This window comes from Taurulus bubalis (assembly GCF_910589615.1).
Source record: "Taurulus bubalis genome assembly, chromosome: 4".
Classification (NCBI taxonomy): Eukaryota; Metazoa; Chordata; class Actinopteri; order Perciformes; family Cottidae; genus Taurulus; species Taurulus bubalis.
This window is the reverse complement of record NC_136592.1, coordinates 10,019,594-10,046,974: the sequence shown is the minus strand read 5'-3', so window position 1 is coordinate 10,046,974 and position 27,381 is coordinate 10,019,594. Positions and strand designations below refer to the sequence as shown.

At 38.5% G+C, this 27,381-nt stretch overlaps 1 protein-coding gene across 1 annotated transcript in view; it reads right to left on the bottom strand.

Moving 5' to 3' along the window:
* LOC306735724 (protein diaphanous homolog 3-like) overlaps window positions 1-27,381 on the bottom strand; it is a gene marked incomplete at both ends in the record, with an annotated part of 144,443 nt that overhangs the window by 102,610 nt on the left and 14,452 nt on the right. The window contains 11 exons of the mRNA XM_079217260.1: window positions 687-791; window positions 1,664-1,728; window positions 1,815-1,933; window positions 6,602-6,748; window positions 6,955-7,073; window positions 7,560-7,670; window positions 10,086-10,191; window positions 11,564-11,700; window positions 14,950-15,019; window positions 15,211-15,285; window positions 25,654-25,784. Coding sequence (XP_079073386.1) covers window positions 687-791; window positions 1,664-1,728; window positions 1,815-1,933; window positions 6,602-6,748; window positions 6,955-7,073; window positions 7,560-7,670; window positions 10,086-10,191; window positions 11,564-11,700; window positions 14,950-15,019; window positions 15,211-15,285; window positions 25,654-25,784 — 1,185 coding nt within the window. The remainder of the gene's footprint in view (window positions 1-686; window positions 792-1,663; window positions 1,729-1,814; window positions 1,934-6,601; window positions 6,749-6,954; window positions 7,074-7,559; window positions 7,671-10,085; window positions 10,192-11,563; window positions 11,701-14,949; window positions 15,020-15,210; window positions 15,286-25,653; window positions 25,785-27,381) is intronic.

The window sequence follows — 27,381 nt, the reverse complement described above, 5'->3', positions numbered from 1 at the left end:
GCCTCTAGAGGGAAGAACTCCTTTGCCGATTTAACAAGCGTTACGAGCGTGTGTCTCGGTGAGAGTTAGATTGACACAGACGGACAGAGTGTGTGTGTGTGTGTGTGTGTGTGTGTGTGTGTGTGTGTGTGTGTGTGTGTGTGTGTGTGTGTGTGTGTGTGTGTGTGTGTGTGTGTGTTAAATGTACCACCGTCATTCGAACCAAGGTACAATTGAGTATTCATTCTGTTTGCTCACTCAAATTGAAAAATTATCGGGGAAAATAAAAAAGGAGGTTCTCCTCTCCTCTCGGAGCGTGTAGTTATCTTGCAGTGGCAGAGCTTGGGAGCAACTCTGCAGAGTGTTGGGGGAGGCAAGGGGTGTTGAAGAGGGTTGTCAGAATAAATTGCTTTTAGAACAATTTCCTCTCGAGGGATAAAGATCAGAGATTCAGAAATGGACAACATAGGGAGTGGTCAATGTTCTTAGTGTCAGCTCGTCAGTAGAACCTCCACGTCAACCCAAACTGGCTGGCTTCGGCGGAAAAAAAACGACACCCCAAACATCTGATAAGAAAGTTGAATTGCAATATGCAACATTTAAATGGGGTTGGTTGAGTACCGTAATCCAATCTGGCGTTTGCTCACATCTCACCCCCTAGAATGAACACAATTCAGAGGACACTGAACACAACACAGGTTGTTTACCTGGGATCTGAAGGCCTGCAGCTCTGCTTGGAGTTCAGATATTTTTTCATCACACTTAACCAGCTGAGCTTGCGCCTGCTGTCTACTTAGAAACTCCTCTTCAACCTGGAAAGAGAAACGCACATCCAAATAACACATGAATGCTAATCTAATGGTGTAATTATTTTATAAAAGCGCCATTCTATTTACCTTTGTTTCCTGATTGAATTTCAACCTTTTTTTAAATGATTTTGTTTAAGTCCGATTCATTAATAAAACCTTTTAATTACCAAACACACATGCCAATCAGTGAGCCCGTCCTTTTAAATCGGGATCTACGACCTGCTGCAAGCAACCCAGACTTCAATTAATCCCAGCAGCCAATCCATTTGACATCACACATTTCACAAGCATGTGTGCGAAATACTGTTTTTGCATTGTAGAAAGATACATATACAAACCTAAAAAGATTAATCTTAGTATAATAGCTCGGGGTTTAAGGCATTAAAACGTACACAAGAACAAGTTGATAGATATATATCACTGTTCTCAAACTGATAAATCTAGAGCCTATCTACAACTGTTTTCGACAAGAAATAGCCTTTTTATTTAGCTTTTAACTCCATTAAAATTGTACAATCAAGGAATCAGTCTGATTATTATTTTACACCAGTAATACTCACTTTCAAAAGACCTATTTTTTCTGAGGGGTTTTGGAAAAGAATCAAAGAGCATTTTAAAGCCATTTTCTGCCAAGTGTTGACTGCAAGTGGTTCTCAAGCTACAGCTATGCTCTCATTATTGTTTACCAACACAAGCCCCCAGGAATCATCAATGCCATGTTTACTTCACACTGTTAATGTTTTGTTATCTAAAAAGATATTATTTTATGGAACAAATTAGAATAAATGCCTTAGCGGTCTCTGTTTTGGCCCAATGTTGTGGATCTGTAGAGGGATTAAAGTCAAAGTTTTTTTCTTTTTTTTGTCAATACTTGCCTTCTGTGCCAGTTCTGAAGCTCTTTGTTCGTACTCATCAGTTCGAGCTTTATCTATGCACACCTCTGAAAACAAAAAGCAGAGTGAAACTTATTTACGTTTTATTGAAAAACCTGTATTGTACAGAAACTGCCAGAAGTGTGGGACTTGCCTAAGAGGTGGCTGAAGTCCACATCCAGGCGCTTGCGGTAGCTGAAGTCTGGATCGATGCCGCTACGGTGCAGCACTATTTGAGACACACACTCCTCGATGATCTTAAAGTACTGGGGCCTGAGAGTCCGGACAAGTGAGACAAGAGAGTCAACAGGAGACCAGGAGAAAAAGACAGAGAGACAAATTGTGTTTGATTTCATTCTTTTAATCTGACGTGTGTATGCATTTGGGCAAGAGCTGTTATCTGGACAGAGTGAGGCGTGAGAGAAATGAGATATCTGAAGGAGAAGCAGGGTTAGTGAGGAAATGTGGCACATCCCAATAATGTCTCCAGCAATTGCATATTAGATATCAGAGATTCTACACATAACAGGGGGCTGCAAGCTGGAGCTCCTTACCATCATGGCGCATTAGCGAGTCAAATCAAAGCCCCATGTTCGCACAACAGGTGCCATTTGAAACCGGCTGACAACAACACAGCATCACAATACATGTAACCTGCTCCAACAACATAATTAACGATGTTGACATGAGAATCGGGTAGGGCTGCAACAACGAATCGATAAAATCGATAAAAATCGATTATCAAAAGTGTTGGCAACGAATTTCATTATCGATTCGTTGTGTTGCGCGATTATTACGCCGGGCAATAAGTCGCGGAGAAGAAAAAAAAGAGCGAAGCAGAGCAACTGGCCGGCCAGCGTTTCTGAGATTGGAGTGAGACACGAGAAAAGCTGAGGTTGTGATGTTCTCAAAAATAGAAGATCTTTGACAAGTCGAGTCTTGGCCAATCAGCGTCTTCATGTTCCTCAAACTTGTTTTTAATGGAAGCTAGTCAGCTTGCTATCGCGTTAGCTAACGTGTTTGGGTTGTGTATTGTCGTTAAAGTTACGTTATGTTCCGTTACAGTTCAGTCTTGCTTGTAAAAAAACGTAACGTGATGAAACATGCCGTCACCCCCCGGTCTGGTTCAGTTCACGCTGTCACTCGTTAACGTTAAACCGGCTCACCGGTGGATCTGGCTGCAGGTTTTTTTTTTTTTTTTTTTTACTCAAAGTAGAATGAAGCAACTCCCGAAGTTGGGCTTAGCCAACAACGTGACGTCGTGGTCATAAGAGACCCAGAATGAAAAAGTTTAAGGAAGAGGACGCTCTATATGGAGCAGTACAGCTTCCCTCTGTCCCAGTATTTCATACATATTGATAAAGCAGCGTATGCTAAATGCAGCCTCTGGAGGGATCAATTACAGTAAAAAGGGCTCACATTTGGCAGATATAAAGCATACATGTGTATGTTTTTAGTGTTAGTCCATTTTATTGTTTTAATTAACAGCTCAGGTATGTTCAAGGAGCAAGCCGTTTGTGCACTTTCTGAAGATGTTTTGCACTGTCACTTCTGTTTTTGAATAAAGGGTTGGAAATGAACGCTTTTTTGATAAAAACATTTTTTTATCCGATTCATCGATTAATCGAAAAAATAATCAACCGATTAATCGATTATTAAAATAATCGTGAGTTGCAGCCCTAGAATCGGGTCTATCCAGAATTATTAAACTCCGACACCAAAGGCCACCACACAACACTATCAGGGAAGGGTAATAGATAGCAAAAGAAAGGAAAAAAATAAGAATGTGGGGGATGAACACAGTGACAGAAGAACAGAGACCGTGTTCCCTGTAAACAGATATACAGCATGTATTCTATGAATAAATATGGCAAATTAAACATTTTCAGTTGATGTTTCTTTTCCTTTGTGTTCCCTGAATGTAACCTTTCGTTGATGATGAATGAAGAGGCTATCTGTCTTGATTCTTGGCACTATAATATGGTAAACACAATGCGGCACAAGTTAGGGGCTTTTGATTTCTTTAAAACGACTTTAAACTTTCATTTATACACAACTCACACCTCAATATAAGAACTGTGAACAATGGTATTGAACAATAGGGAACCCACACCGACCTATTACCAGGTGCTGAGTAATGGCAGTTAAATTGTTTCAGATGACTCTGTCGAAAGCGATGATCACATAAAACCACAGACATGCCACACTAGGAGAGAGGAGATATTATAATGCAACAACAGATGACATGCAAGGCTGGGGGACAGAGAGCTGTTGCAAGGTAACAAAGTAAAGGGAAAATGTTCGTTTGATCTGCTCATTATCTTACAACAATGTCGCTGAGTCCAAATCCCTTCCACACATCATTAACTCAAACTTTGAGACTGACAAACATCGCTAATCAGGGACAATACCTTCCACTTCCGGAAAAAAAATAGACAGGATCTGATATATGTATGTATGAATACCATGTCTACGATTTAGAAAGTGAACTGATGGAATTATTTTCTGAATGAAGATGAAAACACTGACGATCAAATGAAATAAGGCGTGTTGTCAGTCAAACTGCTGCAGTTTCCTTTCATCAATCTGACTTTGAGAGCCCTATGTGAAAAGGGACTTTCTTTATGCTTGAAATCAAAGATCACTACACCAGTCCGTCAGGAGAGAGATGCCTTGCCTGAAAAAGGATCACGTGAGATTTGACGACTTATATGCCAATGCTGAAAATCAAATTATATAAAGGAAACGGAACTGCCGGAGGAAAACTTTCAAAATGTATTCTAAAAAGAAATACTTGAAGCCAACGAGAATGAGGGTGAAAATATGCAATCACCAATGGCATTAAACGACGCATTTAACAATTAACACATTTAACAATTAACACATTTTTCAGAATATCTAGCACTTACAGTGTGTTTGCCTTGAGGATAATCACATGCTTATGAAGAAAAAGTGAAAACTAACAAACTTTTTTGCCAACCGTAGTCCCGATATTTCCAATAATCAAATGGAAAAGGTGATGTTGTGAATGGATGTGTTATCTCAGTGTATCTGTAGAACCAGCTCTGCACAAAAGCCACTGAATGCCATTGGCCACCTCATCCGAAAAGACCAAAAGAAACTGTCTTTCATGACAACTGTAGCAATTATTTTTAATGATATGATCTTTTTATTGACCTAATAGTCACTGAGGCCATAAAACGAGGCCATCACAGAGTGGCCGTCACAATTACCAATGCACAAAGACTTCCGTTTTATTGTGGTATAACCCTGTGAAGTGGCTTAATTCACTTATTTGGATTCGCACAAAAGAGTTAGGACTCATGCTTTCAAGAGAAAAGGCTTTTAGGATGAGGACTTGCAAATGGGTTTGACGTCCGTAACGCTCTCTTGGTTAACAAGTTTGCCGGTGCAGCTGGAGTGTAAACCTCCACAGATCCAATTTAGAGCAAGAGAGACACGCTAATGGACCCTAAACTCTGATGGCATCCTGGACTGGCTTCCGCACAGTGAGAAAACACTAAGAAACGGTTACAGACTGGATGTGCCATCATAAACAGGGATTTTACTTTTCTTCACCATCCTTTTTTCTCTTTACGTAACCTATAATCCCACAAAGTACGAAATGCTTCTCGACCCTCGCAGTGTCTCTGGGTTAGGTGACTCGGAGAGGTAAGTAAGTGGTAAGTGGTCCGCTTGCTGGGCATGCCAACGTTAGCAGCTTAGGTTAGAGCAGACAGACCCACAGTTAAAACCATCACTTAACCTTTTTGCTCATGGAACTTGTTTTTGAAGACACCACTCTCTGAAGTCTTCATACAGCATACAAGGTGTTGCTCTCATATGCTCATATGGAGAAATATTAAAACTGACAGAACTGCTATGTCTAGTGACAGTTGCTCAGCTTTATTGGACATTATTATTTGATTTTCAGTAGAGGGGTTTAGAAAATAGTCAATTGACTAATTGTTTAAGCAGTAGCTTCCGATGACAAATCATAATATTGAATTATCGACAATAAAGCACGAATAATTAAAAGTACAACTGCGGCTGTAATCTATGTGTTCCAGCTGGCTTTCTGCCAGGAGATTAAGAAAAAAGGGTGTGTAGTCTAGATATGGCAAGCTGATGATCTAATGAGAACTGGACGGACCTGGAGGGCAGTGTGTTTTTGTGTGTGCGGCAATGTTCTTATGCCGTTATTATTGCTTGCAAAATAGATGGCAGCCATAACACCGATGTTAACATTTCGAAATAATTTCAGATGAAGAAAACTAAATCAGCCCACAGCCAAAGCAGAGTGCCAGACAGCTCAGGTGTTGATTTTGGGTGTGAGAAAAACTGCAGGTGAGGCATTTCATATTCTTCAGATTAGAGCTCCATCTTTTGATCAAGCCAAGGTTTAAGCCACACCCTGCTGCGAGAGAACCGGCAGAAAATAAGCCTTTGAAAAGTACCATTAATAGGAGATGAGAAATACTCTGGAGCCATGGCTGCTGTAGATTGACGAGAGATGAAAGAGACATAATTCTCTTTGTTAGCCAATGTCATTGAGTTTGGGTTTAAGGCGTGAGACCCCCACAAAACATAAGCTCTTTACCAGTGTACATCATTACCAGTGCTCAAAAGCTGCTGAGACCTTTGCTCGCGTGTGCTTTCGGCTAAGGTGAGAGATTAAAACTCTATATAGTATCAGTCATCATTCTGAACACACTGGACCATAAATTATATTACTTTACAATTCAGAGCAGAGCATAAAAAAAAATAACAGAGCTAATAAATAGAGCTGATTAAAAGAACATAGAGAAAGTCCATCTTATACAAGGAGACAATGAGGTTATTTGAGAGAAGACGACTGGGAAGTGAATAAAAGAAAATGCATGCTTCATTACACTTTAGATAATTCATGTTCTGAGAGTATTGTGTGCTGCGGATTTTTACCTGACCAAGTAGTCGTTGCGTATGAGCATCAGGTGCTGCAGTATCGAGAGGAAATAGGGCTCCGCACTGCTGTCCTTCACCATACTCTGCACAATACTGAACACATCCCCGACATCGGTGCAGAGAGTCAAGGACTTTTTAACAAATCTAAATACTGCATTTCACTTTCTTTTTTTTTTATTTATAAAGAAGACGCTACTGAAATTAGAATAAAAGAGACAAAAGAATATATTTCTGTGAACAACTGACCTCAGGTGGACTAAGTGTTTCACATGTTAGCCACACTGACAAGAAACAGACAACGAATTAGAACTTAGTGGTACACGTGTCATTCGTAATAATGACAAGGATATTCCAGCTCGCTCTTGATGTCCTCCAGCCTGTGAGAGAACTCCATCATGTCCTCTTCTTTGTGCTCCTCAAACACCTTTAGCTGAATGTCAAGACCCTCATTCCTGATGGTTGTCAGTTGCTGCCGATAGATTAAGGTGGGGAAAAGACGAAAAAGGTGAAACAGATTAAAAAAAGAGATTGGAATAAAGCAAAATAATTCAGAGGGAAAGGCTCGAGATCCTCTCTGATGTTACCAAAAAGTGAAGCATCAAGCTCAAGTGAAGACAAGGAGCTCATCATAAACACTATTACTAATCATGATAAACAGGTGTAGGGACCTGCTCCTCACTTTCATTTATTTTGTTTTCTTGGCAGCTTCTGTAACAATGTTTATAAGATAAATAAGTTAGGTAGATGGCATAAAAGCCAGTCGGAAGAGTATTAGCCAAGGCACTAGAAACTTTATTGGATTGTGGGTGCTGGCACAGGCAGAGGACGTGCAAACTCTCCCCTGTTTCATAAATTATTTGCCGGAGCAAATCTACAATATTCCAGTGAAGTGGACAACTCATTTAAATATTAATACAAGGTGTGTGTGTGTGTGTGTGTGTGTGTGTGCGCTTACCGGCAATATCTCTTTCAGGCCACAGCGCATAAATTCATTTCTGATGTGCAGCCTGAAGTCCAGCTCATCAGGTGATGTTACTAGTGCATTGATGAGCTGCATGCATGCCACCTGCAACATGAAGGGTACACAGAACAAAGAGAGATAGATAGGGAGAGCGAGAGAACCAGAGAAAGAGATGACGGACTTCTTCCAGAAGTTGATGAAAAGCATGCCGGCATGCATTCTAAATGAGTTATGTCCCTTTGACGCAGAGGACCATAACTAATGCATGTCTATTTTCTCCAGCCGCCAACCAGGGGGTGCTGATTTTAATATTAATGCAACAACTGCAGTCCCATACACACAAAACTAACTAACAGTCAATTTAAGGGCAAACGCGCTCTTTTGGAAGCCGTTTTTCACTCCTCTATGAGCTTGGTTTACTGCTCAGGGACCGCCGCATCCTGTGACTCTTCAACTAGCTGGGCAAACACAGACAGAAAAATGTATTATTGATCAGTAAAGCAATCCACTCATGTATGAAAAGAGGGTATGGCTATGCAAAAGCAGAGGAAGGGTATTCAGATGTTTTCAGCTTCATTGTAATTTTGATTATGCACAGAATTTGAATATTATAAATAATAGGTATGCATATGTAGCATTGCACAATGCCACAAAACCTTCTTCTTGACATGTCCCTGGGGTGCAATGGCACTTTTATATTTAAAGATGGTAACAATTATTTGAATGATTGCCTAAATTCCAAATACCCTTTGGTTCCAGTGTAAAGATTCATTCAAAGTTAAATCAATACGCAGAAAGTTGACACTTACTGGAAACACTTAATCAATATCAAGAGACAAAGGGGGAGCAAGAAAGATCACAGCAAGGCTTTCCATCATTTTCCATGAGTAGAAGAATATAGACGCAGTATGAGAGTATTTCAAGACTGTAATTTGATTCCAGCCCATCATACATTGCAGTCATTCAGATCCGTATATTCAGTCATTCCAGATATGTAAAGACACTCTGACTTTAAGAAAGAGTTCTGGCATCCTTCACTGTGAGGGTCTGTTTACACGTATTGTATAAATGAATGCTTTCCCGGAGCCAAAGGCTGCCAGCCAATGGAGACTGTGTATAAATGGAGTCCAGTAGGACAGCGAGCCTTTGGCCACACAGTATCATGGTCAGGATAACAGTAGCAGGGCTTTAATAATGCATGGGGCTAAAAGGAAACTGTGCTGTGTATTAGGAAGTGGAAAGTAATAACAAAGCATCAAATCCTTCCCTGACTATTTTCCTTCTCTGTTGCTTCCACCCTTTTAGCGCGTCCCTACGGCTTTGCACCTGTCAAAGGTAGTTACGGCAAACTGAAAGAAAATGCTACGGATATTTGCTACAGGTGGGCAAAAAAATTGTACCATCACGCATTTGAGTTTAACATTGGTCAGTGCACGAGTATAGGAAACAACCAAGGGAGTAAATGGTAATGTATTTGAGATTTTTTTGTTCATCTGCTGAGTGTGTGTGTGTGTGTGTGTGTGTGTGTGTGTGTGTGTGTGTGTGTGTGTGTGTGTGTGTGTGTGTGTGTGTGTGTGTGTGTGTGTGTGTGTGTGTGTGTGTGTGTGAGGTATTGGATGAATGAACACTCTCCTCTCATCCCTCAGCTACCAATTAAAAATGCAGACAACATACTTTAATCATGAATTACATTATTGTGACACAAACCGATGCCGTCCCGGTTTAAAGCAGCCCATGTGCAACATCTCAAGAGTACGTATCAGCAGGGAGATGATACGTGTGAACAATTATGTCCACAGAGAGAGGGATTACATGTAAAGGGAGTGCATCCGATGAATAAATGGACAATGTAGATGGACAGGTAAAGATTTGTCAAACCATAAAGTGAGTTTACAATATATTGACATATGAGCACGAGGAAGGCAAAGCTTCTTTTTGCAGATTAGAGAAATCTGTGTTTGTTGTTAACTTTTGTTATTGTTGTGATATTGTTGTTTTACTTTGTTGTTTTAACTGCACAATGATATGATTATTTGTTCTACAGTATGTAATGTAGTTTGTAATGTACCTGGAAGATCTTCATTTCAATTGAGCAGCTAAAACCATTAAACGATGATTATGTTCATTACTGCAAATAGTAAACTCAGATGAAACGGTTCGAGATAATTAACCTCAACTAGGAAACTTCACCAATATCAATACATAAACCAATCTCTCCGAGAACAATTACAAACACTAGCCACTGAACATACAGCATGTTTAACAACTACTATAATAGTCTCTATATAGGTGCTTCAATGTTGCCATTGCGACTGGAACACCTAGTTGTGTCTTCAAAAAAGACTATAACTAAAAAGGTCTGACAGAAAAGACTATAAGACTAAAGCTTGTGTGACTAAGAGACATTGTGATATGTTAAAATAGTCAACTTCCTCCAGCCATCCCATATTTCATTTCAGAGATATCAGAGGGAAACAACCAGGTGTCAAAAGCTGTACAGTACATGTACTTTGCACTTACTTGTAATTGAACCGAACGATCTCGTAGTCCTTGGACAATGGGACTGAACCGCTCTATGGCTCGCCACTCCCCTGCTGTGGTGATTGCTTCAAGGACCTTTTCCAAACTAAATGAAAACATGAAATGCATGAGCGCACGATTGGAGAAAGACATACATTCATTTAAAAGGATTTTGACCGTGAGCTCTGTCCTTTTCCACTGCGCTCAAGGTTCTTTTATTGGCAATTTGACGCGAGTGGTTGGGCTTTTTCTCGGGGATTTCACCACCTTCACGGTGAAACGCAACTTATGACTCGACGAGGATCGTGATAAATGATCAAAACGGATAAAAACTACACTGTGTGTGTGTGTGTATGTATGTATGTATGTATGTATGTATGTATATATATATATATACATATATACATATATATATACATATATATATATATATATACATATATACATATATATATATATATATACATATATATACATACATATATATACATATACATACATATATATACATATATATATATATATATATATATATATACATATATATATATATATATACATATATATATATATATATATACATATATATATATATATATATGCATATATATATATATACATATATATATATATATACATATATATATATATATATGCATATATATATATATACATATATATATATATATACATATATATATATATATATGCATATATATATATATACATATATATATATATATATATATATATATATACATATATATATATATATATGCATATATATATATATACATATATATATATATATATATATATATATATATATGCATATATATATATATACATATATATATATATATATATATATATATATATATATATATATATATATATATATATATATATATATATATATATATATATATATATATATATATATATATATATATATATATATATATATATATATATATATACACATATATATACATACATACATACATACATACATACATACATACATACATATATATATATATATATACACATATATATACACACACACACATATTTCTCCTATCCAACTCGAAACTGCAGCCACTCAACCTATTTTCTTTTTCTTAAATCAGGCTCAACTCTTGCAATACTTTGCTAATGTACAGTACTATATAGTGACACCAGTTTTGTGACAGCCTTTTGAGTATGACAATGGCACTCAAACTATCGTCCTTTCTTTCACTTATTCCAAATATTTAACTCAGACATCGTGTCAGGTCAGCCTTTTGCTGATTGTTGGCTACTTAGTGCTTCTCCTTTATTGGAGGCCCTGCAAAGACCTTTGCTTTTAATTGATAATGACTAATAAATGGCAGTTATCAACCCAGTCTCGCTTTTGCAAAAATTTCAAAATGTCATCTTTCAAAAATGACAAAAGACATGGATATGTTGACAGAATGAATGAAGGCCGAGCATACGTGTTCTCTTCGCCCACAATGCAGATGGCTGACAGCAGCTTCACCACGTCAGTCATCATGGCAGACTGTGAGGGATCAATGGCTCTTGCCAGTAACGCAAGACTCTTCTCCTCCCCCAGGATTCGATCCAAGCCATACTGCAGTTAACACAAATACAAAACATGATTACCCAGATATGCTGTGATTCTCCCCATTTGCAAAAACAAAAACCCAATGCGCTGTCAAACAGTAACACCCAAATTGTATTACCTTAGGAACACACAATTTATTTAAATTCAATATATAAACCTTCACTCCAAATTAAGTTTGAATGATCAAATGTTTAGCCAAAGTTAGACTGAAGGTTAACAGGGATTTTAATTCAGAGGTCTGGCACGGAACAGAACTTGGCCAACAGATGATTAAATGGCAGGCTAATTATTAAATGGATTCAGATGTATACTGCTTTGTGACTGTAACCGTATATTGTTCCAAAAAAGGAAGAAAAAAAACAACATGTAAGAACACCATTGAAACAACCATTATTGTATGTGTACTTGTCAACGCAGGATTAGGATGTGAAGACAGCACAGCACCAATAAAGAAGAGTTCAAGCACAGGTCAGACATGTAATTACTGCTGAAAAAAAATGTCCAGGACAAATAATGAGTTGCACTTAATTCACCCTTTGTGTAGCAATCAATTGGACCTTTCTTTTACTAAGGAAAGCATCAAAAAGTGATGTTTTTTTCTCTCTTTTGAAAAACAATTACAAAGTGCTTCTGTTGACCTGGCACCAAGCACTCAAATCTAATATTCAGTTTGCCTGTTTGATGTGGGCTTTATACATTTGAAGAGGCAGTCAGCGAAACAAGTTGTGTACTATTCAGATGTGACCTTGTATCCGAGCAGTTATGTGCAACCAGTTAAATTGTTTGCTTACTTTTTTAGAAATATTATTACTTTTCTGTCACATTTCTGTTCTGTCCGTCATGGTACATCTTTAGCTTTGCTTCACGCATTAAACTGTTCAAATAATTGAGGGCTTCACAAAACATACTTCATGACCAGAGCACAGTAATTAAACGGTGTACTTTAGCCCTGAAGAAGCCAGTGGTTGCTGAATTTACCGAAACAAAAGAAAGATGAACTGTGACAGCCCTCTGTCAGTGCTGAAAGAAAAAAGAAGCTGACACAGCCAGAGAAGGATCGTCTATTCAAACACACATCTGATGAATATATAAAATCTTTTTTGAATTGTTTTGATATGCTTTGTAAAACCTGGCAGATCTTCTCAATACTGTTGTTTACATACAGTTTAAACTAGCGTATAAAGAAGATGAAGAGTGTAAACACGGTGCAAAGTGGGTCTGTGGGTCGCGACAAAAATCACAAAAATAAAAGTCCAATTTAGAGTTGTATACTATATCCTAATCCGTACTGGATAATTGGTTTTCTTGATAAGGTTAAGTTGTTCAAAGGGCACTTTCACTGGGTGTTAACTTTTGGCATTACATTATTACGCCACAATAGGAAACAATGCAACTGTGTGACTTCACGTAGGAAGGCAGAAGAAGAAGAAAAAGAAAAAAAAGATTGCACTGACAGCTGGCAGAGAACACCTGTCTTCTTGGCATTGTGGGTACATCCCATCCCAAGATGCCTCTCTAGCCAGGGAAAGGTCTGGGCTGACAGAGAGGCCTACGGGTAAATGCTGGCGTCTGGCGCCTGTTGAGACGCAGGATTACATGAGACCTTACAGCACACTTTGTGCCAAAGCGCTTGTATATCTGTCTCCGTTGGGTTTTAGCTCCATGTGGCAAGACCTTTTTTATTTTTTTACGTTCTAGAGCAACTGTGGACTAACAGCAAACAAGGAGAAAGAGTGGAAGCTTTGTGAAATACAGATACTTAAATCGAACATATTTTCAAGCACCTTTAAACCTGGGCGGTAGTTTAATGTAGTTCTCTATTGACCTAGAGTGGAAATATTTTATCAGAATAAAAGTCATATTGCTTTATTGCTTTGGTCATTCAGTTGCTTAACTTAAGCTAAGTGCATATACAAACTGTAACTAATAAATAAATAAAAAAAGGAGCTGTGAAAGTTTTTGCAAAAAACAAAAGATTTCCGTACTCACCGACTGATACATTGTACTTAAAAGTGCCTCAAGGGGCAGGCCAGAAATGGGAGCTTGACTGAGAAAAGGTTATGTACCACACATAATAACATGACCTCAATGTGGTCGGTGAGAGATGCAAAATGTCCGTTTCAGTACATTTTTTGTTTATTGACCTGCTTTTTACGTCTTTTCAAAATGCTGTTTGGTTTATTTTCCTTTTAAAAAGGTAATCTGTTTTGTGTAACACAGCGGCTGTCCGCGTCCATTTATGTCCACTGACCAAACTCTGGTGCGGCCAACAGCTCCTATAAGGAGTCTCAGGATCTAAACTCAGACACTAAATCTATATGCCTTTCCAAGACAACTGAGGATCTGTAAAGGAAAATAGACTGCTTTGTTTGAGATGCAATATTCACACCCACAACAAAAAAAACACAGAAACAGAGACAACACTGTTATTACTGTGATTTATGGTTATTCATTTGTTGGGTAGTACATTACCACATTGAAAGAATCTGCAAATAAAGTTGTTTCTCTAGCTTTTTCTCTCACTTCGCTTTCCTTCCACTGACACTATTTCAGTCCCACACTCAACTCTCTCTGTTAAGTACTCACTCCAGATTGGGAACTTTTTACACACCAGGAAATTTAGAGCTGTGCAAATATGTCACACAGCATCATCCAGATTGCATCAGGACATTAGTAAAACTCCCCCCAATTGGCTCCATATTGTTGTGAAGCTACTCTTCTTCTCCACTGGTCATAAACCCTTTGTAATTGAAATCCCAGGTGCCTAATTTGGTAATTGCATGAAAACACCAGATGTTGACGTGGATGGGATTAAAATTACCCTTGGAGATCAGACTGGACTCAAAATACAAAAAGTTATTTCAGATAGATTTTTTTTCATGCGAAGGGTAAAAGAACAAAACTGAATAACACACATGTTGGTGTGAGAACACCCGCCAGTACAGCTGCCCCTTTAAAAAGGAGTCTATGAGCATTCATAGCACTCCCAAATAAAGTGGGCTACCATGCCCACAGACACAAATAACCATTGAAAAACATAAACACAAAATCTTTAAATTAACTGAAAATCATTTTTCCTCCATACTCGTTTTCTTTTAACGAAACTAAATACTAGTAAAGAATGACACCCGTAGTGTTAATAATAAAAGCATTCATCTTAGGTTAAACAAACGAGGCAACTTACTGTTCTACCAAAATGAAGAAACATTTTCAAATGGGTCTGCTAAAAATAAAAATAAAATCTATTGTCATTACCTTATTGTTCATGATGGCTTTGAGACACTGGACAACTTTGTGTTGATTCTTTTTGTCAAGCTTCTCTTGCCTGGGGACACAAGAGAGTAATGAGGAGCAGTCGGTCTCTAAAATACAGCATAAAGACTCCAAACTGTATGCAGGAGGTTTGTAAATGAGTGTACATTGTCATAAACCGATACAGGACTCTGAATAAAGAATTAAGAATGAGATAGGCGAGAGTCCGCACACGAATACACATCAGTGAGGGCGTAAACTTACTGTTTTTTTAACAGCAACCTCTCCAAAACGTCCAGCAGCAGTCCGAGACCCTCATGCCCAAAGCTCTGCACCCAACTGAAATAACAAACATCAAATCGATATCATAACACTGTAAAACTGACAACTGACAGCAACACTTCCATACTCATCTGCCACTGTGGAAAGTTTTAAGGGCGAAAAATACAAGTAGAATTCTGTACTTTGTGCAGAGGCAAAAGCAGCAGTAGCAAACGTGTGCACAGTTAAAGCTATAATTATGCATGTTCTGTAGCCTGACCCAATACTGCATTTTTTTTAGGATGATATGCCTAACAATATTTGAGAATGTACAGGTCTAATAATGTCCATTAAACAAATGATTAGAAACAAACCTCTTTGGAAAGGATTCCATAAATTTGACCAAGATACATACTGAGCAGGACATTTTAGAGTTGAAAAATAAACATGTATCCTGTGTCGTTTGTACAAAGATAGAAAAAAAACTTATAGAAACGCAATGCTGTTAAAGGCCTTGATACAGTGGCATTCATCTTCATGAGTGGAAAAATGAAAAATGGCTAAAACTAAAAATCACAATGCAGAGTAAGGAGTTTGGGAGTGGAGGGAAACGGAGGTTATACTAATATGACACAAGTGACATTTGTGAGACGTATCATTCTCAAGGAGGTTAAGCAAGTTCACACTGCTCCATCAAATATGCTATCGGAGGATTTAATTTTCAGACTGCTCTGTGTGTGTGAAAGTTGATTTAAGTCACATTTTATGGAGAAGGTGTCTTTGATGGATCCCAGGGACTGCTGCCTGTGAATAAAGAAGTACTATCTAAAGCTTGGGACAAATATAATATACAGCTTTATTTTCCTGTAAAAGAGCACATTTCTTTCCAGTGAAGAAGACAGTTTGAAGAAGGCAAGGTGTGCCTACAAAAGAGAATCCAACTAATTCCTATTTTACATTAGTGCTGGTCAAAATATTAGACATTAAAAGGGGATAGTTTGGGCGTTTTGAAGTGGGCTTGCATGAGGTTCTTACCCATAGTCCATGTATTAACGACCGACAGGAAATGGTAGATAGTAGATACACGGAAGCAAAGCAATACACAGCTGTGGAAGCAGCAAAACATATTCTATCCACTACAGGTAAGAGTTGTTTTTAATTTTGGAGTCAAGCCTTTAAGCTTCTTTCTGAACAATTTAGTCCGGTTAGGCTAATTGTTCGGAGGTTGTAATGAACTCTGGCCTTGGCTACTAAGATCTCTCTGGAGCCCATGTTGTGAGAGAACTGTTAGAGGTTGATAACTCAGAAAATAGGGCATTCAATTACGTAAACCAAACAGTTCCTTTAGTCTTCCCAGTTCTGGTTCTGTACTGCAAGCAGATGACGGAACGAGTGCATGCGTGCATAAGATAGTGGCGCATAGAACAGAAGCAATAATCTTTTGCTTTATAAAAACTACTCACATTTTGAGACTTTATGGATACAATCAAAACAGAATAGCAATCAAGATTTTTATTAAAGTGTTACTATTTCTCATCACTGTGAAATCAAAATGCTGGAGATCCAAGGTTTTCACCCAAAAGTGACAACGGCAACTCCAAAAGATAAGAGAGGTATTCACTTTGATTCAAATAAGGAGCACAAACAGGAACAAATAAATTGTTTAGGCAAAACCCTTTAGGTAGGGTATGTAAAGTATAGAGACAAAGACAGCATGAGTGAGATTGGGAGCGACCGCACCTCCCTCCTGATTGAAATCGAATAACCTCTGTGAACATTAGCATTCAGTGTTTGTACAGTCCTAATCAACAAGCTGCATGCCTCCCAGCATCAAATCTACAGAAATTCTCAAGGTGACAACACAAAATTGTAAGCAGTTATCTGAATTGCATGTATAACAGGAGTGCAATGTTGTATGTAGATGCATATTTTCTTTCACATTACATGTTGTTTACGCTTTGAATGAACACAAGTGGTGGCTGATTTCCATTGATTTTCCACCCAAAAACACTGTACTAGCAATGATTACAGTGTGTGTGTTTTTTTTTTTTTGGGGATGCAGTGACTCAATATATGAGGAGGGTAGCTGATTCAAAGAGGTACCACAGCAAATCTGACTGCAAATGGCATAAGGGAAAGTTAATTCATTTCGACTGAAAAAAACGACTATTGGACCCGACTGGCACTGCAGCAGGTAATTCAAGCTGGTGTAATCCAATTTAGCTTGCCAACTTTGCTGCTTTAAATTCTCTAACTTCATAAGGACAGCGACAGTACCTGGAGAGGTGGTTTCTACAGATCCAGTGTACTGTTGTAAAACAATTACAAAGTGCTGAAGTCCCGAGTATACAGTCGTGGGCGTTACACCGTCATACACATTAGAGTTGGGAGATCAGCCGTATTTGCTGATCTCCAAATGCTCACTGAACTTCGGCTCATCTCTCGAGACATCAGCGCTCAGTATGTACAGTACTTACAAATTCAGTTTGCTTAATCTTTGCCGAGAAGAACAGCAAAAGTCGAGACCATCTTGATCAAACATTTTCACACAAACAACCTCATACTGGGAGTCAGATTTAGACTGTGTGTCTAAACTGTTCCCTGTGAGTTGGATGTGGGAATGTGCACCGCCATCAAGGGGGAAACATGGTGTGCTCTTTCTTGATGTAGTCGAGCCTCCATGTGGTAAGTTCTAGGATGTATTGGGTTATAATTTGGTCAAGGGCAATTAGTGCACTAACGAATAGCAACAATTCATTTGATTTAGGCACATATGATAATATCAGTGAATGGTTCGGACTATTTAAAAAAAAAAAAAAGAAAACTCACCACGGCTTCAATTCTCCCCTACCTCAGCTGTTATGACAACCTTATGCTAAACTGCCTTCTGCAGCGAGGAAGCAGAGCAGGCCACTGCATCATCGGGGTGTCTGACTATGTATGTGACAGGGTCAAGAAAATACGGGAGGCTGACAAAAACTGTCACCGCCATTCTGATGAAGACGGGGACGGCTGCCGCCAAGGTAGCAGTGAATTGAGGCTCTCGTGATTGAGAAAAATATATAAATCACTTCTCGCTGGGCCGTGGCCCTGGCCATTCTGGTTATAGAGTAGGCATGGCGAGGGTCTTGACACGAGCTTCATTGAAATGCATAACTCAGTGGCCACTGCATGCTAGCTTTTCATCATCAGTAGCTGAGGCAGAGAGCAAAGGAAAATAACCAGTTGATCTATGGCAGGAATTATTGCACAGGAAACCAACAAGCTTGTACTGTCAGGGTCTGCTGCAACAAATTTGGAAGACATCTGCCTTGAAACACATGAGTGTTTTCAAAAGGCTTTCAAAAGGCTTCTGCTAAGAGGCCTGGCAAATTTACTATATCTCTGAGCTCAGAAATGGGCAATTTAATAGCTGTCCACAACACCTGGAGAAAAGTCTCATCTTCAAGAGCGGGAACAATCAGGCTGAGGCCATAATGTATCCAAGGAATGGGTCTTTGTGTCATAGCTGAAGGTCAGGAAGTCGAGTGGGGATAAGACAGATACCGCTGTGCAGATTCTATTGATCTTGTACTTTGTGTCAACTCACGTAACCTGCTACTTTTACGCTGACAATGAACAGCTCGATTAACTGGCTCACACTGAACGCAAGCACAGAGCCCCTGGTTGGTTTTGTCTGGTGACGACGCCAATCAAGTTTATTCTAACAAGAGGGTGACTAAAAAGACAGAGGTTATTTGGAGGGAGAGGGAGAGAGAGAGAGAGAGAGAACTGGATTGCTTTGTGCAATTTGAACAGAACGTAAGACGACAACAAAGAAAAAGATGAAGCCGCAGATGTCTGTAATATCGTTCGTCTGTACTGTTAGTTCAGTTTTACATCACAGCCGTCTCAAGACTACAGTTTTCGCTACAACATGTAAAATACTTTTGCGGTAATGTGAAAATAATTAATTTCTTAAGCAGGACAGACAAAGAACCAGACTGTTGATCGTTCAGGCATTATTCTCCACCTGCCTTTCTTCACCTGCACGTCAAACCACAACCAATATGGCAGAAGTTACGCTTGGTTCGAAAATGGTCCAGCTTATAGCGACCAATAGAGGCACTCATGTCACCGGTCATCTCTCTGTTAACTGTGTATTCCTCCTAATGTATTATTATTATTATTATACTGCAAGCATCATGTGTCCATACACTAATCGAAAGCAAAAAAATTAATACGGCTGCAATTTTCATAATACAGAAAAAGAAAAAAAAAAGTACATTTGTGGAATCCAAGTTGATGATAATAACTTTCTAAGACAGTAGTAATATTCAATCAGTCAAGTGCTTTGTAGTTGACATGCTGTCTGTCTAGACTCTAAAGTAATTAGTATTTAAAATTCTGTTTGCAAATTTAGCATGCTTTGGCAGCCCTTGGGTTTCATTAGTTCCCAACATCTGGCACCCCTCCCACATCAGCAAATGACAAACTTTAATCACATTCTCTGCCTGAATGTCCTCAGTGTTCAGAGCCGGGTTGTGTAAAAAACATCTGAAAACACTTTGCTGGAGAAACGGCGGCACAGGTTTTATGTCCGACTGCTACCGGGTAACATTGCCATTGTCTTTGGTCATTTAGCGACATACAGACACCACACAAACACACCTCTCTAATCTCAAGCAAGCATACCCTACAGTTTTTGAAAAAAATAAATGGTGCATCACACACACTGCAGGATGTTATTAAGGTTATTGTGCCAGAGGGAGCAAATCACCATCTCATGGGTTCTTTTCCACGTGATCTCATGGGGAAGCGGATGTAAACCAAACGAAGGCTGTCGTGGCGCTACAACTTCCTGTAGTAATACTTGTAGTAATAGTGAGGAAAATCAACAGCAGAAGGCTAAACAAGTTGGCATGACAAAAATGGCTGGGGAGACGCGGTCAACACAGGAGGCTATTCTTAGCAAGAACAAGAGGTGAGATTGTAACGAGCAATGGCGATATCTGTGAACAGTAGTAAGCCCGCTTCGCTGACGTCAGCCTCAAGGGCCGCGACTTTTACCGTTGCTGGGAAACACGGCCGGCTGCTTTGCCTCGTCTCTCTCATTGGCTAATAATAATAATAATAATAATCATTCATTGGCACACCTGAAGATTAATTCACCATTCTTAATCTTGCATACAAAGCTTTGATCGGCTCTGTCGTTGAAACCAGGATCAGTTTCCTCCTCACTATTAAATCGCTGAAGGACAGGATTTTGCTACTGACACACAGAAATCGTGCTACTTCAAATCTTCCATGTCTTTTGCGAACACCGACTCAAACTTCAACATGACTTCTTGGAAAATAACCTCATGTAATTGGTCTGTCTTCCAACATGGGGATGAGATACTGTTAACTACTTGGATTTGTTAATTATACAATGCAATAAACAGTAATTAACGCTCACTCTGGGATCGGAGGAAAACTGTAATCACGACACACCATCAACGGATTCAAAAGAAGCACAGCAGCATTCGACTGAGGGCTATCATCTTAGAAAGACACCGAGAAACAGAGTGAGGGAGAGAGCTTCTTTTTTTTTTTTTTTTTAAATAAAGAAAACAAATTCATCATTCCATTCCCTGGGAAACAAAAACAGTCATAAATCAAAGAGAAAAATGAATCACCTTATCTGGCTAACTTCACAGCTAAGGTAGCTTGACTTCTAACAGAATCTCAGGAGAATACCTCCAAGGTTCCACGGCAGTGAAGCGTGTCGTTGCACTCCGCTAAAGCGATTACGAACCACAAATATATATATATATATATATATATATATATATATATATATATATATATATATATATATATATATATATATATATATAAAAAAGAACTTTGAACTGTTGTCTTATGTATAGCAAGTTAACTGACTATAAGAGGGTTCTCCAGGGACAGAGGAGGTGGAAGTAACAGTAATGTGCACATTTGATCAATATCATAAAAATATTCAGACAATCCAACAAATTTCCCTTTGATATGTCAATTTGAGAAGAAAAAAAAAAAAAACTGTAAAGTCCGACATTCTTGGCATTCTTGGCGACTTCAAAGGCTGCTTACACCGATGTCATTGACAGCTTTCACAACCTACCACTCAACACAAATAGGAAATAATTTAAGCATGTGGGTTGTTCTTTCTAGCCTTGTGTGTGTGCACTACATGGGTAGCGGGTGTATGAAAGAAAAGCATCCAAGGTTTATTAAAACGTTGGTATAAGGATACAGGATGCTAAACTGAAAAGAAATAAATAAATCTGGAACCTGGAACCTGAAGGTCAGCTTTAATATAAAATCAAAAAACAATTTCCACTTGTTTGTCAGATCCATTTATCAAATCCATTTAATACAATTACATCCTGTAGCCTTGCTGGTCCTGTGGGCTAGCACTGTGGCCTCGCTTCACAAAAAGGGAGAGAGAGCTAGAATAGCAGAGGTGGGGAAGGCAAACAGGGGTCAGAAGCAAGCGTCACAGGACACTCTGGAGCTGCAGGAAGTACCAAATTACCTCTAAGTCGGCCCTCTCTTCGCCAGGAGGAACCTGATGAGGGAGCACATAAGTCTGCCAGCCTATATCTGACAACACCTGATATTGGACTGAGGCAGTGAGTGAGAGATGTTTGCTGCCACGGTTCCAAGAAAGTGACAGTGACCAGCATCCAAAAACAGTGGCAGACAAAATACCTTCATCGCCAAATCAATCCCACAACTCAGGATTGTAATGGTGCCATTAGATAGCAAGGGGTTACCGCTGTCGGCCCATCGTTTCTAGCCGAGGCAGATTTATGATCAAGCCAGACAATGTCATTACACATAAGCCTGACAGTACATTTCATTAGAGGTGACTTAATCAAAAGTGGGAGCCTGCAAGGCACGTTTTCCTCGAGGATCACACAGGTGAGGGTTCCATAAACAGCAGTGGGTACGCATAGACTTTTGCTTTTTATACCACGGTTTCATGGGAGCAAGCGATCACATATTTTATTCATACATTATATACAGTCATGTACACGCTTGAGGTGTTCATGATGTAATAACATGATTCCTAGGAATTTATAACCGCCTTCTTATAGCATTTATCACAAATACACACAATGAACTAAATAAAGCAAAGGAATTCCAGAAGCGGATCAAATCCTCTCCCTCACCAAGCTCTGAAAACCGTTAGTGGACCAGGCAGCAACCTGCGGTTCTGCCGAGAGAAGCCAATGCGAGTCTTAAAACGTGCATTCTCTCTCCTGACCAGCAGGGGGCGACTCCTCCGGTTGCAAAAAGAAGTAAAAATGGAAGTATACGAGAAAATTACCCTCCTTCTCACTTGATTTAATACCTCTGTAATCATTCTAAGTTACATTAGTTTATGGTTTAATCGTTAGTCTCAATCTTCTTCAATAGAGCATGATGTTCAGAAAATGATGGTCCCATTAAGCGTAAAATAGACCAAAAAGTGGAGTGATTAACATGGCTCTACGTCACTCGCGTCATAGTTCTTCACTGAAATGAATTCAGTCACTGGTAATTTATATCATTTTAATCCAACCAATGTTTCATTAAAAGTAAAAAGTAAGTCTCATTTACTGTTAACAAAATGAACACTTGAGTATGTTTGTCTAATTAAAGTTTGTACGCATATCTGTCCTTGACAGTGTTTGCAACTATAATATCCATTGTAATTGAGGCTAACAAAAAAATAAAAGTGGATTCATCATCATCAAAAGGTCTTAACACAAATTGTGGATGTCTTGATAGAGCTGCAGCGCACAACAGGTTCTAGAAAACAAAATGAACTATCTGTATATCCATGTGCCGCCATACATACACTGGGTAGAGAGCAGCAGTGAGAGGGAGCGCTTTTCAAGTGTATGTGTGTGTATATGATAAGGTTAATGGTGTGTTCACTACAAACCACGGAAGCCACACAAATAGGCAGACTTAAAACCATAGACTTGAAATAATTCAACTTCAAACTTGCGTAGCAAAAGCCAATTAGTGTTGAGATTCTTCTCCAGTCGTCACCGACATCCCGTGGTTGTCGACTCAGAAATGGAGGACAAAACTCTATTCAGAATACTTGCATTTTAAGTTGTTTGCTTGTTGTCTTGCGGAAAGCCCTAGAAAAGCCTGAATTCATTCGTCTTACAAAATCTGCACCATTATGTGGTTATCTTTGCATCTTTTCTCATTAGATTGCAATTAATTCCCAACAACATCTGTTAATTTTTGATTTATACTGTTGAGTTCAACCAGCCGCCTGTGGCTTGCAGTGAATACAGCTCAGTGAAACTCGCTGAGCACCTCAGGATGATGTTATGAAACCAGAGTCAACATTTGATTTTTCGACTTAACAGGAACTTTCTCTAATGCGAGACTTCCACAACATGTGCAAAGCAGCAACAGTGGTTATTTCGCCAACGGATAAAACACAAGGCGAGAGTCCCAAAGAGGATGCAAGACAACAGTCATCCTCTATCAGTTAACAGCACGACATAACTTTTTGTTTTTGACAAGAAAGGCATTTTGTGGAGTGTATCAGGGGTCATACGCGTCATACATTTTACCAATACATTTGTATTACTTTGAGGCAAACTACTACATTATTTGTTAACCCCTGGTAACTCCATTGTGTAGCTTTAAATAATATAAACAGCAATAATGTTTGAAAAAAAGGCATTAAATAAGTTAATAGCTATTTTATCCCGTAACACTGACACATATTTGCAGAACTTTAGAAGCTGTGTCAGTGAAGAGGATTTTGGAAATTCTAAACCAAATCCCCTCTAATTTACAATTAACCTAAAGGAGATTTCTATGTTTTAACCACTCAAATAAATTCTCACAGGTTGTTTTTTTTCATGTCTGCAAGCTTCTTATCAATCTGCTTTTTAATCTCCAGTAGAGATGCATTCTTTTCTTTTGCAGTGTGGCAGAAAGCATTGGATTTGGTGATCAAGGTCAGTTTGCTTGTTGCATCTGCTTTCTCAGCGTATTCATCCACTGATTTCTTAAGGGTGCAAATGTATGTCTTTGTTTTCAAATCCTGCAGCAAATCTGTGAGGGCCTTTCTTTTCGGGTCAACATCTTGCTGCTCTCTCACACTCTGTCTCATCATTTCATCCAGATAGCCACAGTACTTCTGCATGGCTCCTGCAGCTAAAAGTAGCAGTTTATTGTTGATATCTACTTTGGTTATGGGTAGGTGGTAATAGGTGGTGGTAGTGTTAAAAAGTCAGTGAATCTTAGATTGACCGCCTTTAAAGTGGCTCTGGCAGAGTAAATGATAATGTGAAACAAACTTGCAAATCCCCAACCTCAGAGAGAGAGCCCAAAGCAGCAATCTAAATCTAAGAGAAGGAGACAACCAAGACAAGACTGCCAGGGATCTGCTCGTCAATGAAGCTTAGATAGAAGCAAAGGGAACACCCCCTCCCCCTAGTCACCGTCAGATTTACTTTGTACTGGCAACAAATGTACCTTTGCAAAGCTAGCCATCCTACCACAAACACTATTACAGTCAAGATGTGCACTAGTGCATAACTTCTTATCCCAGTCCAAAACTATTTACAACTACAATATTGTGTTATCTGGAATTTTTGAGAAAATAATTATTGATAAAATGTTGTCAAACAAGAGCTTAAATTTAAGGAATTTAAATGTTTTAGAAACACATCGTCTAATGTCCATGATAGGATTCACAAATAAAAATGTGAAAGAATCCATTCCAATTCATTAAACTAATGGCAATATAGCCTAACATGCAGGTATTCATACAAGCTTAAAAAAAGTAAATAGTAATTAGTAAGAGATTATTAAAGAGAATAAATTAATATAGGGGATTAAATGTGATCATGACATAATTGCCATTTCTTTTTAAGCATTTCTCCTTAAAAAAAAAAAGATATTGACAGCAATAAATAAATAAACACTGCATGCAAAACTTGCCAACCTATACAAACTATTGAGACAACTGGTCATTGCTGGGTTATTGGATTGAATTAGTTAGAAATTGATCATAATGTGCCAACCCTAATTTTGCATTAGAAGTGGTGTTATCTTATTAGTTCTTGTCAAAAAAGTATTCTAAGGCTTGAATGTACACTACTCTCAAAAACATTTTTGAAAAATCTGTGTTATTACAAAAAAAGACAATCGTGACACTATAAATAAGTCACAACTGGTCGACTAGGTCAGCATTGGCCTTTACACTCAAATGTTAATATCACATAGTTACAGTAGATATAGTCATATAATTTAGCTTCCAACTCAAAAGATATGTTTAAGCGTGCAGTATATGTGTCCATCCATTTATGTGTATTTAAACAAAAGGAATTACAAAAGAGACACTGGTGAGGCCACCAATCAATGCTAATAATCAGTTAAACAGTTGAAAGAAGAGAGCGTTGTCATAATCATGCACTGTACCTGACGGGGTTGCTGGTAAGCGACACTCGCAGCGAGTCCAGACAGGCAAACAGACGTTCGTCCATCACCCCCGACTTCAGCTCTCCCAGGAATTCCTGGGGAGATATCTGATGGCTGCTTCTCAAGCTGCCCTGGAAAAGTTAGAAAGAATCTATTTAGTGCAGCCGGAGAAAAAGTGATCAAAACATCATGAGGCCAAGAAGCCTGAATAGTTGGTACACTGACAGTACAAATGTGCAAAACTGCCCAAGGATTTTTTGACGGTACCATCTACCCGTCTCTTTATGAACCTGAAAATCAATTTAAGTCTAGCCTACTTGAATAAACTTCATTCTCATAAGCCCCGTTATATAAGTGTGTATACACGCCATTTTTCCCTACATTTCTTTATCTTCTTCTCAATTTCACAAAATGGCACTCTAGAGTGCAAATAATTTCGCCAGCACAATGCAATCGTTACAAAAGACCAGAATAACTCTATGAACGTTTTCGCTTAACATCCTAAAAGTGGCAGTTTGTCCAGAATCACAAATTCTAAAAAATATAAACCATTTTGAATAAACTGGAAATAAAGTCTGAGAGACATCACTTTGTGCAGCGATAACTTGTGTTGAGCATTGAGAGTGAATGATTAATTGAAACATAAAAACTACAAATGAAATGACAATAAAACAAGTTATTGAAGTTGTAGTATACCATCTTGGGGTTTAATCACCTCACAAAATATAAGATAATTCTGAATGCGTGGCTATTATTTTTCTTCCTGAGTGACAGATAGTTCATAGTCAACACATCTGTTGTAAAAGGGTTGAAACAGTATTCTACTACTGTTGCAATACCATTAAATAGCATATGGATGTGTATTTATGATGACATAAATACACATAAATGACACAATGCTAAATCACTCAATAGTAGCTCAACTGTATTGCAATAGTGCAGATAGGTATCAAAGAAACATGGCATCTGGATGAACATGTAGAAGTGAGGCAAGTGTTTTTTCTACATTAAGTAGAATCTGGCCTGTAGTTTGAAGGCAGTAAACCAGTAAACCAGTAAGACAGCCATACTTTTATTCCCATTATTTTTGTTTGTACCAGTATCTGTATACTATGTTCTAAATTAACATAGAAAGTTCCAAATAAAAATAGGTATTTTATTACCTCACTTTTCAAAGCTTTTGAATCAAAGCCTAAAGCCTGGGTTATACTTTCCTGTGTTTTCTTTAATAGGATGGTCTCTTAATTAGTTTCAAAACCTATAAATATCTAACATCAAAATAACACTTGACCCAAATAACACATGTACAAAGTGGAACAGAATCAAAAATCTTTGCATATTGAAGGAAACCACTATTTATTTGTAATTGCATGACTAAAAAGGTCACCCAATCCCGATGGACCCATAAGACCTTAAAAAAAAAAAAAAAAAAAAAAAAGTACACCATTCCAATCAAATGTATCCAACCATAGAAACAAAACGACCAATGTACCTCCCCTGATAATAATATTAATCTACATGCATCTCGCTAAACTAGTGAATACACCTGCACATTTTATAGTCAAGGAAGACAAGAGCAAGACCATTCAAGTTGAAGCTTTTCTTCGCATTTCATTTGTGATGGTGGTGTGGAGAGAAAGCAACATTTATTTGGTTTATCAAGACAGCTCCACTATTGCCAAAACATCCCACATCACTGGGTACATTTTTTCATTCATCAAAGGCCTC